Source organism: Phoenix dactylifera, chromosome 13 (assembly GCF_009389715.1).
Source record: "Phoenix dactylifera cultivar Barhee BC4 chromosome 13, palm_55x_up_171113_PBpolish2nd_filt_p, whole genome shotgun sequence".
NCBI classification, from domain to species: Eukaryota; Viridiplantae; Streptophyta; class Magnoliopsida; order Arecales; family Arecaceae; genus Phoenix; species Phoenix dactylifera.
Window position 1 is genome coordinate 9,243,913 of NC_052404.1, and position 18,255 is coordinate 9,262,167.

Sequence of the window (18,255 nt, forward strand, 5' to 3'; positions counted from 1 at the left end):
GGGCCATCTGAGAATCTAAACCCTCTCCGGCCGTGGCCCCGACGCCCTTCCGCCGCCTTTATTTAGGCTTCTCTCAACGCCGTTGTTCTTCTCTCTTCGTGGGGTCGTTCGCTTCCGAAGCGTTACGAAGTCCCTCACCGCTCCTCAATTTCTCAGCTAACCCCCATCCTGTCTCCAAAATTTCGTCGAGCTCCTTCTCCTCTCCGCCTTGGTCTCTCCCTTTTATGGGCAAACGGCTCCCCTTGGCGACGAGCCTCGTGGAGTTTGCCCGCATCGCCACCGAGAGAATAAGGAGGGCGAAGCACTCGAAGCCTGGCCTCAGATCGCTGGCTTCGAAGGAGGAGGCCTCAGCAGCAGCAGCCGCCGCCGCCGCCGCCGCCGCCCGGGCGAGCGCCGAAGATCGGCGCCCGGTGGGCCGGGTCATGGAGGATGGGGAGCGGCAGGAGCGCCGCGTGCCCCTATCGGAGGTGGTGTCGGACTGCGTGAGGCGGTGGTTCCAGGACGCGCTCAATGAGGCGAGGACCGGGGACCCGGGGATGCAGGTGCTGGTGGGCCAGATGTACCACAGCGGCTACGGCTGCCCGCGGAATGAGCAAAAGGTGGGATCTTTTTGGGAGTTTCTTGCCATTGCGTTGGTGGGCGTAGTTGTCTTGTTAGGATTTTTTTTTGGATTCTAAGGTATCTGGAGATGTGAGTTTAGTGAAGTTATGGGCCTTTGGTCATGGGATTTATGATCGTCAAGTTTTATCTTTTTGGCAGAAATTTGTGCGGTTTGTAAAAGTTTGATGGTTAGGGTTTATGTTGGGGACAGCGGATGGTTTGAAGAATTCTTTCACTGATGATTTTATTTTAGTTCTTTTTTTTCACGTTTCCAGTGGTTTTAACTGTTGCGATTTGAAGACAGGCTATCAGCAGCTGAGAACCTGCAGAAAGAGGAATTTTGATATTAATTTGGGTTCCTGTAGGCAGTATTTAGGTGGAAGACTTTTTCTTTCGATTTTCGTTTAGTAGAATAGATAAGGCATAAAAAGCCCTACTTTACCTAATATCTGCCTCTGTTATGGAATGAGTTTGATTCGTTGCACTGAAATAATTATGATTTGTAATAAAATAATAATGGGATGAGGCCCATGAGGGAAGAAAACGATCACTTTGGTGGGAAATCTTCTTCCATACTCATATAATTCTCTGTGTGTGTGTGCGTGTCTTCTGTGTGTGAATGATAAATGATGCTTATTCCAAACATTTTTCTTCTGTTGTTACCATTTTTTAAGATTCTTCTTAGCCCCCCATTACTTCATCAATCAAAGGGGTCATTGCACTGGAAAAATAACCCCTACGGTTTGATCTTTCTTTCATGAAGATGTGGGAATCCATCATGGCCTTTGATATACCTTACTTACCTGCTTTTATAATCTTGTTCAAGTGCATCTTGTAAAACTTATCCATGCACCATGCACCAAACTGCATGGGATCCACATGGACTACTGTTTCGGAGATTGGGTTTACATGGATGTCTTTGAAATCTTGAACTAAAAATTTGCTTTATTTTGATGTTCTCTTATTGTTACTGCCTTAGATGTATCTGATTCTTACTGCCTTAGATGTATCTGATTCAGTGTTGTTTAATTGTTCATGGTTGATAATACAACAATTTTCTTTGTTTTGCTGGATTCCACTTTGCATTGAGGAGTTGGATCTTCATTCGGTTTTCAGGGAAAGGCTTGGATTGCAAAAGCTTCAAGGTATCGTTCAGCAGCTTGGAAGGTTAGCTACAAGCATCCAGGTAGTCACTGTTCTTATTATAATTTTATTTTTATATTTTGGTTTCCTTGAAGGTGCTGCAAAAGTTAATGTATGAAATTAAAGAAAAGTCTTCCCAATTTCTTTGCCTGAGATATTCTTCATCATCAAAGTTTTCAAAATTCCTTGCTGGTTTAAAATTTCTTGTGATCTCGCTAATACATTTTCTTTAGGCTATAATGCTAGTGACTCGGATTCTGATGAGGCGAAGGATGATGTGAAGTGATGAATGCATCCAATTTGAATCTACGAAAATATGGAAGAGTGAGTTTTAAAAAATCTGCCACATCTGTGATACTCAGAGGTTTCCAATAGCTTAGGGCTGCATTTGGCTTACATTGAAATCTCAAGGTCCACAACCATTTGGCATTCTGAGGTCTACTTTTTCTTTTTTTATTTTTGTAAAGGTGAATCATGGAACTCTCATTTCTTCAAGCTAGAAAACAAGCTGTATATTGGTGTTTTAAATATGCCATGTTTTGTTTCATGTGAAGCTATTAAAGTTTGGGAGAGAGTTTCATTTCTTGACTTAATGTTCTGATTTTGTTACTTGTTGTCTAGGTTCTAGTGGCAACATGTTTCTATGGTGAATTGTTATAATGTATGTAGAGTTTATTTCTAAATGTCTGGAGGTTTTTCATTATTTATTAAAAACCACAGATGATCAAGCCATGCAATAAAAAAATTAACATTGCTTTTGAGGTGTGAAGTTGCCATGATGCATTCTTTTGGAGGTTAGTAATGAAAAATGAGTCAATGCTAGATGTCTATTTGTACTACTATTAAAAATGAGAGTTTTGAATTTCAGCATACTTATCTCTAGATTCTTTATGCCAAAATTTCAGATCAAAATATCCTTAGAATTCTGTCAAGTTATTAGTCTTTCTTCAATTGTATTTTAGCTAAAATGGAGACTTCGCCAATCAATAAATTCCTTCCTTTTTGGAGGAATAGCTGGGTAGCAGATCAATCAAGGATTTAAATACTGGTGCTTGTCAGTCCTTGTCAACCCTACTGGATCGTATTGTAGGATACTAGTACTAGTCTATGTCTGTATAGGTACCATTACTGATACATGGTTTGCGCCTCTATTTTGCTAGTCCAACAGCAAGAGGAGTATGTTGTTGGTACCCATACTATATTAATCTGTGTCGTACTAGTAGGGTGTTGATATGGATATGATATGGATACCCATACTGTATTCCTTTTTTCTTGATCAGCAGTTCAATAAAGTCTCCTCTGATTCAATTAAACCATTCAAGATTAATCAACATTTAAGTTCTAAATTTTTGATTTTTAGAACTATTGAATTTAAAATATTCCATCCCAATATGGTTACCTTTCCCATTTAAGTCTCTCTCTCTCTCTCCCCCCCTTGTGTGTTTGATATCCAAAAACTGCTTAGCAATAATTGGACAAGTGTGTAATGTTAGGATGAACCAAAAAAGTTGTGTGCGTCCCATAAGTCATGACAATCATGTTTATATAATAATAACATTTTTCATAATTTGGATATTCTATAATTTAAAATTTAATCATCATATTTTTTCTTCAAACATGCATTGTCACTGATGAGCTGCTAGTCTAACCAAGATGGTTTGGAAGAAACATAGAAGAGATAGATGCTGCTTTGACTCAGTGGTGGAAATTATGAGAAGATAAAAAGACATGATTATCTTTGATTTGGTTATTTTCTAACGTAGCCTTATTCTTTGCCAGTGGCTATAGAATATGAATATTCTCTCTCTCTCTCCCTTTCTCTCTCTCTCTCTCTCTCTCTCTCTCTCTCTCTCTCTCTCACTCATGCAAAGTTGTTTCTAGGCTGAAATGGTTGCCTAGAGTACTCAATTGGGTTAATGTTGGTTCTGATTTTGTCTTGGAAGCTTGTTCAGTGTTAGTGTTGGAGGTTTTGTTAAAAATGCTCGTGGCTTAATATGATTTGCTATCTTGCCAAATTCTGTGGTTTTTTAAACTTGGAATGAAATGGAAACATTTTTAAGAATGTGTTTCAATTGACTGTAGGTGACATTAATCATAATAATGAATGGACTGAACTTACCATCATTTGGGATTCAATTGGAAATGCTTGGTGATGGTGTTACCTTTTAATTTGAGGAAATTGGAGCTACTACCTTAAGAGGATGAGACATGAATAATTTCCATGTCTACCGATGCCAATAATTATGCCGATCATCCTATAGAAATAATTGAACTGCTTTATGATACTACTTAGATAGCACCATCATGATACTATGCCCCATTTGTTGCAATCGTTCTGAAAAGAGATGCCTCCACGAGTGACATGTCCTTTACATTATAGGCTACCATCTGTTCATTAATTTCCTAAATTTTAGTAGACACATGTCAATGTTCAGAGCCAACACATAATCCAGTTGTTAGCATTTGGAGGAGGGCACTAGCACCTAATCATGCTACCCAGGTCATTTGTAATCCCTTCCATGAATGAGAAGGGTTAAAATTGGTTTGGTTGATATTTTACTACTACTGCCTCAATGTGTATTTGTTTCTTAGTTGAGAAGATTCTCTTTTGGTCTTTATCATTTAATTAATTTTTTGCTTAGTCAAAATAAGAGCAAAATATATTGCATGGTCAGTCATGATTTCCCTCTCACTACATATTTTTGTTAAGGTCTCTTACTTACTAAACCCTTTTCATTTCCAATATTATCTCTAGTGGTGCATCCAAAAGAAGGAAAGAACTAGTTCAATCAAGCCCTTGCTGGCTCCCTTATCACTATAGTCATTAGTCAAAAATGGCTTTGACTGGCCCTTCGCATGAGAGGCAAGTAATCTTATTTGGTTAATATTTAGATCTTTTTACGAAGGGAAATGCATGTAGTACATGTTATTGGGCCACCTGCTGGTTTGGCAACTCAGTATTCAACCACCCTATGCATTTAACCAACTCTTTCAAGTCACACCAGTCTCTTTATGCCATGTCGCAGGATGAATTTTGTGTGTACAAAATGAGCACCTCCTAGCATCTTTGTTTTTAGAATCTGTCACTTAGGAATCTTCTTAGAAAATTTTAAGTGACCAAATCTCAAAGGAGTTCTAGATTGATTGTAGAATCACAAGAAGGCCTCAACCAGGAATTTTATATGACCAACTGTTTATTTGTCTAGGAGAGCAGAAGTTGGCATGTCTGGAGTTTTATTATTTCCCCTGGGTATTGCCTTGGAGCCCAACCATGATAACCTGGAGGAGATCTGCAGTGTTGGCCTAGAGATTATCTACTTGTAAAGATTGCCTGCAAACTAATGATGCTTGCTGGGCTATGAGAGGAGATTGCATTTTCTGTGATGAAACTTTAGACAATGCTTTATTACTAGTTTTGTTGTTAATGAACATAAAGAAATTACATGCAAGGATCAGAGTATCGAATGTTGCAGTTGTGCCAGTCACAAGGTAGCATAGCATGGTACTGTGCCGATCATGCCAGTCAGATGTCTGAGCTCATAGCATTATAAATATGACCACATTGGAATCCATAAATCCATGCTGGCACATGCTGACTTATACACACTAGCATGGACTGATGTGCATGATACAGCAGTTTATGCCCTTGTATATTCTGTCCAGACTTGGCTGGCAGACTATATGCAATATGATATAAACCTTTATGTACCAACAGCTTGCTTACTAATGACTAGTGCCTCTTGTTGTTACAAGTACCCTCAAGAACAAGGTAGTGAAGGTGCATAAGATCTAGCTATTCATTTAATTTATGGGTGCATCCCTCCCTTGAAATAATAAAATACCTTGTCGATAAGATATCTTCCTGTGCAAAATAGAGTTGGAGATTTTACCCGAACTGGGTACCAATGGGGGATATCATCACTGACAATAATTTTGTGGATTCCATCAATTGAGGATGACTGCCATATTAGAAACTTATAGTGATATTCATATTAACTATAGCTCTTGTGTAACCATTGTCAGAGTTTTGCCAATACAAACACTTAAATTGTGCATGAAAAATTTCTATGACCTACCACAATGGTGACTACCTAGGTCAGACATTGACCCTTTTAGTTCTTGAAAACTCGGACCCTCTGTTTTGTTGAAGCTCATCAAGTGGAAATGAAAAGGGAGGTTACGGACGGACATCAAGAGATCTTTGTGAAGAATGAAATTTCTTCCATCTATCTTACGCTTACCTACCACAAATTATTATTAGCAATGATAGCGATGGTGAAGATATCCTTGCCTATCTTCATAGAAGAAAGCACTTGCCTTCTATTCTCTGAAAGAAGCACTATTGATTAGTGGAGTCGTTGTCCATAGGCACTTAAACCGGCATACCATAATTGGCAGATCAGGTATTCATCCTTCGGTTTATCTGCTCAAACTTCATTTTGCAACGTAGGCGGAAGTGGACTGCCATTCTGCATTGTGTGGGAGGCTCAAGATTTCTGGTAAACTGCATATGCTTTGTTTTCCCTGTAGGAAACTATCTAGCAGCAATATTAGCCAATTCATTGTTGTTCTATGCAGGCGATTTTTCCTGTTACCTTAGAAGAACATGAGGATTGCCAGTCTGAGTCAGTAATCTTAGATTTTGGTTCAATAAAGTAATACCTCCACCACTCCTTTCACTTTCCTTTGAAAATGGTGAAAATTCTTTTGTGCAGTTCATCAAGAAAAGATAGAATATTTCACATAATAACCTACTTGTGGGACCTATGGCGCCCCGCATATTGGTTTGAAGCAAATCATTCAGATATTATCCACTGTAGTGTCTTAAACTACTTAAATTTGTCCTCTCTGGGTCTCTCCAAACTAGTTACTATATGTTAGGTCCTAGGTTTGCTTTTTCCTAGAGCCTTGTTAATGTCTCATGACTTTTGTATTACCAAATACCATGTGATAGTGAACCATGGATGAGATGGAACAGAAAAACATCATTGTTGCCCAAAATGTACCTGGGCCATCCGGGATGTGAAAACCACAAGCTGAAACCGAAACCTGAACACAACAGTACCGACTGCTGGAATTGGCGAAGTGCCCTATGTGGATTAGAGACCGCATTGTCTGCCAATATCGATTGTTTGACATTGTCATGTATGCTGGATTTTTTGTCTTAGTGTTATGCTGTCATGTCATCTCATCTGGCTTTGGGGGAAAATTTGACTGCGCTATTTTTTTAGTAATAAAAAATTTTCAATTTTGACATTATGTATGTTTTAGTAATTAAAGAATGTCAATTTTTTATACTTAATCATATATTCATCTGTGTAATTTGTATTTATGTTGTTTAATTCATTTCTGCTTATTTTTAAGGTTTTATCATATTATGTGACAGTTAATTCTCTTTTATACTTCTTTTTCAGTGCCTGCTTATTGCCAGCAGCAAATGCACGCCTGTTCTGTGGCCACACAATTCCAGATCTTAATCCACTGTGTATCAGTCAGCATGCTCCCATTAAGTAATCAAGATTTTTTTTTTCTGCAGTCCTTAATCAACGTGTGCCTTTTTCGCAGTCCTTAATCAACATGTGCCTTGGGATCATCTTCTGACATCCCTTTTGGGATACTGGATGTTATAATTCTATCTCATTTTTATCAAATAAACAAACTTTCTCTCATCTGTCAAAGTTTGTCATTAATATTTGTATGCTTTTCTGTTGGAAGATGGGCATGTTCTTGCCTGCATGAACTGGATAATTTCCATGATTCGCATGCAAATCAGCAATTAAAAAGCAGGTACAGCATGTTAGACAATGTTTTTCAGGCATGAACAGGTTCCAGGTACCAGAGAAAGGCTTAGGTGACAATTTAAGCAAGTCAAACTTTAAATTGATCTTAAAGTGAGAAATAATTGCTTCGTTTCTATCTAAAATCTCCATCATCTGGGCACCACTTCAATCGGTCATTGCTTTTTGGAAAATTAAGAGGCTCTTTTAATCATCAGATAACTGGGAAAAAGATATTGTGAAAGATCCAAAAAGAAGGCTTTGTTATCCTAAGATAGCTAAAGCAGCTTGCTGATTGGTTCAATGGGAATGCATTATTATACCTTGGAACTTGTGCTCTGTTTTAATAATTCCCTCTTCTATGTGAGACTCAAGTCATCCTTTTCTTCTATCTGCTATGACCCCACGACTCTTAAAATGTTTCAGATGTTCATATTAGGTTTGATATCCATGATGCCTGGTAACTCAACATTCCATTGTGTAGCAATAGGCTGTGCCAAATAAAATTAATTTGAATTGGCTGCTTTTGTTGTGTTCTGTTATTGCATCATATTGGCAAGATTGCAGGTGGGTACAATGAGCTAAGGTCGGAAGTGCAGTTTGTATCATAATACTGATCGACAAGGAAGCCTAGGAACACATTGGTGTTAAAAAGGTGCTGCGAATGAGAATTTTACAGCCAAATGTATCGAAAATGACTAGAAATTTGTACCGATGAGGAGATATACAACTTAAATTATGTACTGGATCAAAAAGAAATTTTGTTCATGGAATAATATGTGCATCACAGAAGGTGTTTTAAGGATTTAGAATCCATTAATACCTTGTCGAGAAAGAAGGTGAGGAACCTTATCAGAAGAGGTAGGAATGTAACCCTGTTGGGAGTTGGGTCAATGTATCTCTGATCAAATGTCAAAGTTCCACTGATACAAAAATAAATAAATATAAACAAATGGACCTTACAAAAACTTCATAATGTTCGATACCATTTGACTCTCATGATTTCTTCCAGCGGTTCCTATTCTTAGTTGAACTATCTTAGTCATCGACTTCAGAGTGGAAATCATGTGCTTCAGGATATTTTAACTAGATTTTTTTGAAATCTGCAAGGCTGTGGACCGGAAGCCACTGGATATGCCGAATAAACAAATGGACACTGCAGCATCTCACAATAAGACAGATCAAGCATAGCCAAAGGTTATTTCCCCTCCTTCCCCACTTGCAAGTATGCCAATTGCATGGTTGCCCTCACTGCAGTCCTTTTTTTTTTTTGGCTAAAAAATAGGAGGGGGAGAGGTGAAATCCTGCCTGCGTAGCAGCCCCCGCTATGCCCTCCTTCCATCAGGGAATGTTCAATGAGAGTAGACGAGATGGCCATCCTTTACTCATATTCTCTCCGACCAGTGGGTTGCCCCACGTATGAGTACGTCACCCCAGTGCCACCTCAATACCGGCGGACCAGATAGCGACTCCACCGGATAGACCAGGCATGGGGCATCTAGTCTCCACATTTAATCGACGCATGCGCATTTCGAACCTAGGCCACTCCGGTAGAATCTTAGCTCTATTCCAACCGTGCTACCACCTTGGTGGCCATTGCAGTTCTTTTCGTAACGAATTCTCCCTTGAGTAAGAATCAAGCTATATCGGCAATACCATGGTCTAACTTTTCCACTATCCTGATTAATGACAGGAGGATTGCTCCTTCTCATCTGCTTAGCCGCTGTTAGTTTATCTTCCAATGGTTCAGTATAATATAAAGAAATCTAAGCCAATTCCAAGTTCAGGCTTATCGATAAACGAATGACATGACCTTTCTGTCGACAAATCATATTTGTTGCTGAGAATTAAAGCAGCCATTACAAACTTTTGGATCCATCGACTACTAATTTCGCATGCATGGCTTTTTCATCTAACAGTTCTCTTTCTTTTTCCATGTCAAAAACTCTGAAAAATTTAATGTAATTGCTGGAAACCCTGTAGAACAGGGAGGCTTTGTGTTGTCAACTTGAATTCCTCTCATGGACTCTCACATCCAATTATAGGCAGCCTTGGTGTCAATTTGTCTTGCTTTGCCGGAAGGGAAGCAAACTTGGTGGTCCCAATTTACCAGTCATGAAAACAGGCGCCAATTAGTTCTGCTCTGCCGGAATGGAAGCAAACTTGTTGGCCCCAACTCCAAGTCATTTTAGGACTCATTAATAGCCATTAAAACAGTCTCCAAACAGCGATATATAGCTGACGGTGAGAGACTTTGACTCTATTCAGATTATTCATGTGTATCGAAAGACGAACAGGACGGCTGATTAGATTGATTCTTTTGCTGCCCATCATTTTGAAGAGGTCTCATGAACATGATCTGAGATTGTATCTTCATTTTTATGCTACATATTGTTTTTTAACTCGGTTGCACTCATGCCAGATTAACGACCATTTTATCGGGAAAAAAAAAAAAAAAAAGTCTCCAAACCATCACGAGTCCAAGGTACCGCATCGGTGACGTGTGGAGCACTAATTAGCCGAGTCCTTTTTTTATTCCCCCATAAATCCCTACCTCAAGTCTCAAGTAAATCCTCATGAGGATGGCTACGTTTGGCATCCATCGACTCCTCTGTTTCGCACTCATCGGTACGATATGCGTGGCCCTCTGGATCACCGTCCATCCTCGTAACGTTTCCCATCCTGGCAAGCTAAACCTTGGGCAGTGCCGTGAACACTGGGACATAAAGATAAAGATAGATAAGGACGCAAATTAAGTCTACAGCTCACCCGTGCCGTGACGCCCGCCGGCCTAACACGCAAGGAACTGGGACCATCTCCGAATTGACCCAAACAACGCCATGAAGTTACTTCTACGGCTTTGTGCCTAGAGGAACCGGATTCCCTTGACGTAGCATCTGAGGCCAGCTCCCGTATCGCCATCCTTGGAGCCACTCGCGGGCCAGATTTCTCTAGATCTGAGCCGTAGATCGGTCGACCTTATCCCGTATCAGGTCATCAATGGCTCTGATCAAAGGACCACGGGTAGCAACTGATGGATGAAGTGCATCGCAGGCGAGTGCATTAGTGCATCGATTAGACTGCGAATTGGCTCCTATCGTTGACTCCGGTTTGGCGAATTTTGCCTCCTTGGGTCGCACCAGATCGCTCTCGCCCCGCTAACCACCAACCAGGATTCCGGACGAATGCTTCAAAGACAGATATTTTTACAATATAGTCTGCTTATTGTTACGATATCATTTTCCTAGTTATTTTTTCTTCTTAACTTTCAGTTTGAGTAAACATCACCCATCCATCCCCTTGTGTAAGGGACTATCACGTGCCTTTATTTTCTTCCAAAATAGTCTTTGCTGAGAGGATCGTGTTCTCATCGGTTGACCTTTTTCTGCAGGTGTATATTAAAAAAGATACAGCAACACCTTTTTTTTTTTATTACTTTCCACGAAAAAAATTATACCTTAAAATTTTTAATTTTTACAATTAAATTACAAATTTTAATTTTTAGTTGGAATTTAATGGTATATATAAATTAACTATTTATCCTTAGAAGTTATCCAAAGAATAGAATCAAATTTAGAAAAATTAATTATTTCATTCCACCGATACTTCTCTAAAGCAAATTACCAATTTCATATACATCATTGGCGATGTTAAAGCTTGGATGGATGGTTCGTCCATATTATTATTAAAAATTAAATTTTGAATTTTGTTAAAAAAATTAAGAAATTTTAGGATGTAAGTATTTTTCAGAGAAGCTGAAGGGCTGTTCATTTCTTTTAAAAAAAAGAAAGCGAGGGAGAGAGAATAAGGCCAAGAAAGGAAGAGAGAGAGAGAAGATGACGACTCGAAGGCATCTCGCTGTAACTGCTGCCTTAAAGGTGCTCGAAGAAATTTCTCAAATACCCATCCTGCACCTCCTTGTTCCTAAGAATTCCACCAAGATCCTTTTCTTACCTGCCCATAGGAAGGGTAGGTCGGAGAGCTCCAGGCCATGGACAATCTCTTTTCTCTCTATTCAGACTAACCGAACGCCAAGGCCATGTACATCATCATGCCAGCTTCCCACTTATCCAGCCACACAGAGATATAGTCGCATTTTGGATCGATGTTTGGCGGAGCAGTCATGGGGGAGTGGCCGATCGAGAGCAAGTACCAGCTTCTGGTAGAGGGGTTCGAGCAGTGCGAGCCACTGGAGCTCGAGGACGACAACGACATTGCACCCCTGGACCATCAACTCGCCTCGATGGCCCCAAGAGGCTCCGAGCTGGTTGGCCTTGAAGATCTAAGGCAAGGCTTATTGGGTCTCGTGGGGGTGGTAGGCAATGGATGCGAGAATGGCGCCCAAACAGGTAGCGCGGCGAGCTGCATGGGCTTTGCTTGGTTTCAGTCGGGAGCGAGCTTCTCGAGCTCGACTTGCTTGCTCTTGCAGCGAGCTCCACAGCCAGCTAGGAGAAGGCAATGGTTGCGGCTCCGATGAGGCAGAGGAATCCACACGGTACACTGACGCGCGGGGCGACGTGATTGATTTAATAAGGGACGAAGTTGAAGAGGACCTAGTCCAAGGGAGGAGGAGTAGTGCGGCAAGGGCTAATGGCGTTGTTCTCGTCTCCTGAGAGCCCCCAATCCCCCGTTTTCTCAAAATAAACTTCGACCGCGGCACTTACGTGGATAGTTGCTGCAGTGTTGGTTGTCATCCATGATCAGCAGGCTAAATTAGTGGCGGCCGAGGATAGACACGTCTTCAACCAGTCTATTGACAACACTGAATTGAGAGTAGCATAGATAGAAATTTTCTCTGTAAGTTAGGTATTGAGGGCAGATCGCATCATCATCGAAGAGGATTCTGCCATGGTGATTCAGGAGATCCAGAAGACTGGGGGCACTGATGGGAGCATGAGGTTGATCTACGATATTCACCGTCTGCTAGGCGAATGCATCTCCTACTGAGCCTCACATATCTATAGAGAGGCCAACAGTGAAGCAGATTGAGTGGCTTCCTATACGGCTTATCATTTAGAAGATTTTATCTAAATAGACCAGACTTCTATTCCGTCTGCCCTATAGTCTGTCTTATTTTCTAACTTATTAGATGATACACCCGTTATGTATGAGCTACCGATATACCCAAAAAAAAAAAAAAAACTCTCCTTCCTCGCGCGAACCCACCGCTGGATCACGCAATGGTTGCTTTCCAGCCATATGCAGGCAAATGAAAAAATTTGGAGTGCTTTTAGATATGTGCTAGTTGAGATCCAATGGTTCATATCGCGAAAGAACATCGATGGGCTCTTTTGAGCCCAAGATACAACCCGACCTTGGGCCCCGTAGGAGCAGCCTTGTCCTCTCGAATGGCTGTCCTCCGGCCTAGCATGGAGGTCATCTTCCAGAAGAATATGCTGACTTTGTGACCTGAAAAAATAAGGTGGCAAGGACCAATACGTTTCTTATCAGGAAAGGATACAACCTTCCCGGGATGAGTCATCGTGTAGAGGATCGGCTGCAAATCACTGCCGTCAGATGGAAGAAAATATAGCATGGCATAATGTACTGCATCCTGAATGACCGACTCTTACAGCATCTTATATGTTTTTGATGCATATGGTGCATGTGCGGAATCAAATACATATTTTAGAAGAAAACAAGTTTGTTTTCCCGAAAAGATCAAGAAACAAAATCAAGTGGCTTAGAGGAGGTTCCATAATCAAGAACGCCTACCAAAAAGAAAATAGGAAGTCAACAATGGAACAATTACATTAGACGCATCTGTCTGCTGTAATAATCTTTCTTTTGCAACAACAACAAAAACAGTTTTAAATAAAAATGCAAAATAAATAAAGGTTTATAAAACCAATGCTATATAGTTGAGAAAAGGTTTAATAGCGATCATTATGGTTATTTTTCTGTTTATTTTTTTTAAATTTCTTCTCATCAATTAAAGACTATAATACGAAGACCTTTCTAATTACACTTACTGTGAAAGCACTTTCTACTCCCTCTTGCTATAACAATCTCAGAAAAGAGTTTCCAGAGGAGCCGAGCAATTCATGGAACACCACTATAATATTACTCTTTCGCCATGTTGGATAAAGACAAGGGATTGATGCTTTTTAAGCATATTTTAAAGAGAAAAAGCTCAGCAAGCGTAAGAGGGTTCTAATACTAATCTTGCTTTCAAAGTTAAATAAAATATTCGTATCTATTATAAATTACTTGAGACAAGACAAGGATAGATGGAAACCTTATATAAGGTCGATGAGGTTTAAACCTCAAATCTCCTTCAAGGATAAGTATTTATGAAAAAGGTGCTAACTAACAGAGTTAACAATCGTTAGCGGTTTTGTTTCTTTATTACTAAATTTTATGTAGTTTCTCTAGATTTTTACGAGCAACTTAAACGCAGCCGGACAAAGTCAGACGACAGGAATGTCATAAAACAAAAGGCCCGGGCAGTCTAAGTCTTTTTATCACGAAGATAATAAAATCGTCGTGGAGACACGCGGCCCCGGCTCCTCCGGTCTCGTCTTGTGAAGGGCTCAGCCGCCTTCGGTCAAGTCAAACCCACAAGCTTTGACTGCCCTCCACGGTCAAACACTCCGCGCGCACACCCCTTCTCAGTAGATGCCTCACATCCTCCTCCACCAGCCCGTCCAATACGTAGAGCCCTCTCCCTTGCCTCCCCTTTCCTCTCTTCTTCCCTCATAAGCCCATGCATACATAGTAACACTTTCTTTAAATCAACCCCTCCCCACCCTTTCTCAACTTCTTTAAACTCCTTTGCCTTCCCCTCTTGCTCTCCCTTAGTCTGATCTTTTCTCTCTCTCCTTATGGATTCTTCCACAGGGAGTTTAGAGACCTCAGCCAATTCTCACCTGACCTCGACCTCTTTGTCCTTCTCCTCCCCGTTTCCAACCTCCTTCACTGAGCTCCTCGCTGGAGTCGGCGATGATAACAGCGTGGACCGCCCGAGAAAACCGGCGAGCGAGGGGCTTTCAGATCTGGCAGGTCAGGGCAGGGGAGGTATACCCAAGTTCAAGTCTATACCTCCTCCCTCATTGCCCATCTCCCCTCCTCCTATCTCTCCCTCTTCCTACTTTGCCATCCCGAATGGTCTAAGCCCTGCTGAGCTCCTGGATTCTCCAGTCCTCCTCTCTTCTTACGTAAGTATAAATTAATTAATTTTAAGAACCTAGCGCTTTCTTTTATCATATAGTTTGGAAGTTTTCTGCTTGATATCAGATGGGTCAGCTGTTGTCTTCTATTCTTCAGCCTCGATGTAATCATAGTGATTAAGTTGGTAGCTTTTGATACCAATAATGGTTCGGGTTTCATAAAGATGGATCTCGGGGTGCTGTTTTGTTATTTTATTTCATGTTTGGATAAAGATGGAGCAAAAGAAGATGTTTCTTCTCATCTGTTTGAGATCTTTCAGGGTTCTTTTTGCCTTCTCTTTTTTTAGCTGATGGATCTTTATAAGTGGATCCAATATTTTTTCTGTAGCTGTATACTGTCCAATTTCCTTCTATAGTTGGATATGAGCTCCTCCGTTGTGCTGACCAGTTCATTTGGTTGGGGACAGATCTTTCCATCTCCAACCACTGGGACTTTTCCTTCACAGGCTTTCAATTGGAGGTCCACCTCTGGTAATCCTCAACAGGGCGTCAAGGAGGAAGACAGGGCCTACTCTGATTTCTCTTTCCAGCCCCACACAAAGCCTATGATCTCCCAATTAGCATCCTTCCAGCCTTCTTCAGCTGCAGTCTCTACGGTACTTGTTCTGATTTCTCCATACCAAAATTCTCAATTTATTCATGATTAGTTGCACACAATGCTTCAAAAATTCTGAACTTCTTAAGTGATTTCCATATCTAATTCCCTATGTTTGTGTTATTAATGATGTCTTGGTTTTTAACGTTACAGGAAGAGGCCTTCAAAGGACTTCAACCATGGAGTTACCATGAGATCGGCAACAATAATTCCGAACTAGCTTCACAAAAGACCAACATCAGCGCTGTGGACATGGCACCAATCCGAACTAGTTCTTCAGAGATTCCAACTCTGCAGGCCAATTCACAAAGCAACAACAACGGTGGGTACCAACCGGATTACAACCATTCCAACCAAGCTGCTCAGACCCTGAGAGAGCAGAGAAAGTCAGATGATGGCTACAATTGGAGGAAGTATGGGCAGAAACAGGTGAAAGGAAGCGAGAATCCACGGAGCTACTACAAGTGCACCTACCCGAATTGCCCAACAAAGAAGAAGGTGGAGAAGAACTTCGACGGGCAGATCACTGAGATTGTGTACAAGGGAACCCACAACCACCCAAAGCCTCCACCCAATAGAAGAAACTCTGCCTCTTCTCAGGCAATTCAGGGTTGTCTCCCTTCTGAAGCATCCGATCATTCGTTCGGTGGGCGATCGGGCACCGTGATCGACTCCGTCATGACGCCCGACAATTCCTCAGCTTCCTTTGGTGAGGACGATGCTGATATGAGCTCTCAGAGGAGCAACCCCGGGGGTGTTGACTTTGATGAAGACGAACCTGATGCCAAGCGTTGGTAAGCTTCTCCATGCGAATTACTCTGATGGTAAAGTCACTTGAAGTCTTGTAAATTTGAATCGAAATTAATCAGTCCTCTTTATTCTTTCCAGGAAGAAAGAAGGTGAGAATGAAGGGACATCAGCTTCAGGAAATAGAACAGTGAGGGAACCCAGGGTGGTGGTTCAGACCACAAGTGATATCGATATCCTCGATGACGGGTATCGGTGGAGAAAATATGGGCAGAAGGTGGTGAAGGGCAATCCAAATCCAAGGTGAGGAAGCACTTAGAATCTAGCTATTAGCATGCGAAATGTTTGGCGCAAACTAGCCCCTGTGGCCACCGTGCAAGCTAGTCAAATCTTCAGATTCGTATGAAGTTTTACCTAAGCTGGTTCTGTTTTCTTATCATTTAAATGCCTCTGTTACGATCAACAGGAGCTACTACAAATGCACGACTGTGGGTTGCCCGGTGAGGAAACACGTGGAGAGGGCATCGAATGATCCAAGGGCGGTCATCACAACGTACGAGGGCAAGCACAACCATGATGTTCCTGCAGCTCGGGGAAGTGGGGGGCACGCAATGAACAGGCCATTAACAGATACCAACAGCAGCATCAGCATGGCAATAAGGCCTTCAGCCATAGCCAACCATGCAAACCACGGCACTGCTAACTCTCTCTTCGGGGGACGGCTCCATGCATCGGAAAGCCAGGCTCCATTTACACTAGAGATGCTGCAGTCCCCGCCGAGCTTCTTTTGCTCTGGATATGAGAATTCGATGAATTCCTTCATGAATCAGCCGCAGCATCAGCAGCAGAGACACATGGAGAGAATGCTCCCTAAAACTAAAGAAGAACCAAGAGAGGACTTGTTCCTGGAGTCACTGCTGTTCTGAAAAGGATCGGTTTCTGGTGATTCGAATAATGCTGTATATCGCATGGTTGGTGTAAATTTCCAGTGATATAGTGAAAGTTTCATTTGTTCATTTGTTTGAGGCCCTTTTGCACTAGAGACCGGGCCTCTGATACTCTTGTAACATTTCTGTATCACTATTTTCTAAAACAGAAGGAAGGAGACCACGAGCAATTTGAATATGTTATATGGGGTCCATCCTATTTAAATTGTCCCCGTAAAGGAGATCTAAGACACAGTATTGAGAGAAAGCAAGACCTCCACCATTTAAAATATAGACCGAAGAAAGCGTTTGCCCTCAGTCTCATACAGTACAAGTATAAGATAATATCAATATCGATCTGTGGAAATTGTTAAATAGATAAAAAAAGAATACTAAATTACTTCATGCAAAACCTAAATATATCCCATGAGGCGGGGAATTGGCATTAGAATCAGCATGTAGTTTAGTTTGATGAATTTGTTTCGTTTTGCTGCTTTCTGATAACTAGAATCAAGTATCTGTAGATCCATGCATATTCTGTTTTGAAATGGTAAATTTTGTCAGTCATGTACTCTGGAGTCAAATATCTCTAAATTTTGGCGTAATATCTGCTGACAAACTTCACTTTACTTCTGTTCACGTAATTTTAAACTCAGAAAAACATGAATTCGCATTTAAATCCTATTCTGCTTTTCTTGGAGATCAGAAGCAGAAGATGCAAATAAAAGACTGTAGAGCTAGTAAGGAGAGGGAAGAAGAGTCAATAGAAAAGAGCAAGCCGTGTGAAACAAGTTCGCCAAATAAAAAACAGAAAACGACCGAATAAATTACTTCTATCATAACCATGGATCAGATGTTATGTTATTATCACCTTGGAGGTTTCCTTGCTAGGCGACACACGAAATTGAATGATGCGTCCAAGTCACAGTTGATTATATTTATTGGTATGGTTAGTGAGACATTTTAAATAAACAGCTGCAACCAACTCTCATTTGAATACAAGACTCTGAAAGGTCAAAGATCGTGGGCTATAGATCCTGCACCTCTTTACGGTCTTCTTACTTCGCAATTCTATTCGGTCAACTAGTCCTATTTCTGACCCATGAGAAGCTTCTGCTATAACTTTCATGTTTTTAGCTTTTTGCTGCCAAAATACCACCATCCAGTTGATCAAATTTCCCTGTCCCTTAAAAAGATAAGCGACTCCTATTGGAGGGATTAAAGAGGATCAAGAGTACGACCTTTTCTAAAGAGGTATGTAAGAAATTAAGAGCTGAAATAACTTTCAGATCAACTAT

General features: G+C 41.0%; 2 protein-coding genes across 4 annotated transcripts; both read left to right on the forward strand.

Annotated features, from left to right (window-relative positions):
• LOC103721508 lies at positions 1-7,412 on the forward strand. 3 transcript variants are annotated; one of them, XR_005514551.1, is made up of 5 exons: positions 7-599; positions 1,717-1,786; positions 1,977-2,067; positions 4,499-4,606; positions 7,158-7,412. XR_005514551.1 is itself a non-coding variant. In XM_017846279.3 (4 exons), the coding sequence occupies exons 1-3, from the start codon at positions 225-227 to the stop codon at positions 2,027-2,029; spliced, it is 498 nt and encodes a 165-aa protein (XP_017701768.2). In that variant the 5' UTR covers positions 9-224; the 3' UTR covers positions 2,030-2,067; positions 7,158-7,412. The 3 variants fall into 3 exon arrangements, 2 of the variants coding, with proteins under 2 accessions (XP_038988922.1, XP_017701768.2); XM_017846279.3 differs by lacking the exon at positions 4,499-4,606 and having other exon boundaries at positions 9-599; XM_039132994.1 differs by lacking the exons at positions 1,977-2,067; positions 4,499-4,606 and having other exon boundaries at positions 1-599.
• A 6,756-nt stretch (positions 7,413-14,168) lies between these two features.
• LOC103721507 (WRKY transcription factor WRKY24-like) lies at positions 14,169-17,161 on the forward strand. The gene is made up of 5 exons (XM_008811755.4): positions 14,169-14,677; positions 15,097-15,285; positions 15,438-16,078; positions 16,173-16,334; positions 16,498-17,161. The coding sequence occupies exons 1-5, from the start codon at positions 14,345-14,347 to the stop codon at positions 16,955-16,957; spliced, it is 1,785 nt and encodes a 594-aa protein (XP_008809977.2). The 5' UTR covers positions 14,169-14,344; the 3' UTR covers positions 16,958-17,161.
• Positions 17,162-18,255: the final 1,094 nt, after the last annotated feature.

Bases quoted from the DNA above. Each gene is read 5' to 3' on its own strand.
- LOC103721508 (XM_039132994.1), top strand. From the start codon at position 225: ATGGGCAAACGGCTCCCCTTGGCGACGAGCCTCGTGGAGTTTGCCCGC. The intron at 600-1,716 runs GTGGGATCTTTT...TTCGGTTTTCAG, and splicing joins GCCCGCGGAATGAGCAAAAG to GGAAAGGCTTGGATTGCAAA. The intron at 1,787-7,157 runs GTAGTCACTGTT...CTTCTTTTTCAG, and splicing joins GGTTAGCTACAAGCATCCAG to TGCCTGCTTATTGCCAGCAG.
- LOC103721507 (XM_008811755.4), top strand. From the start codon at position 14,345: ATGGATTCTTCCACAGGGAGTTTAGAGACCTCAGCCAATTCTCACCTG. The intron at 16,079-16,172 runs GTAAGCTTCTCC...TATTCTTTCCAG, and splicing joins GAACCTGATGCCAAGCGTTG to GAAGAAAGAAGGTGAGAATG. The intron at 16,335-16,497 runs GTGAGGAAGCAC...TACGATCAACAG, and splicing joins AAGGGCAATCCAAATCCAAG to GAGCTACTACAAATGCACGA.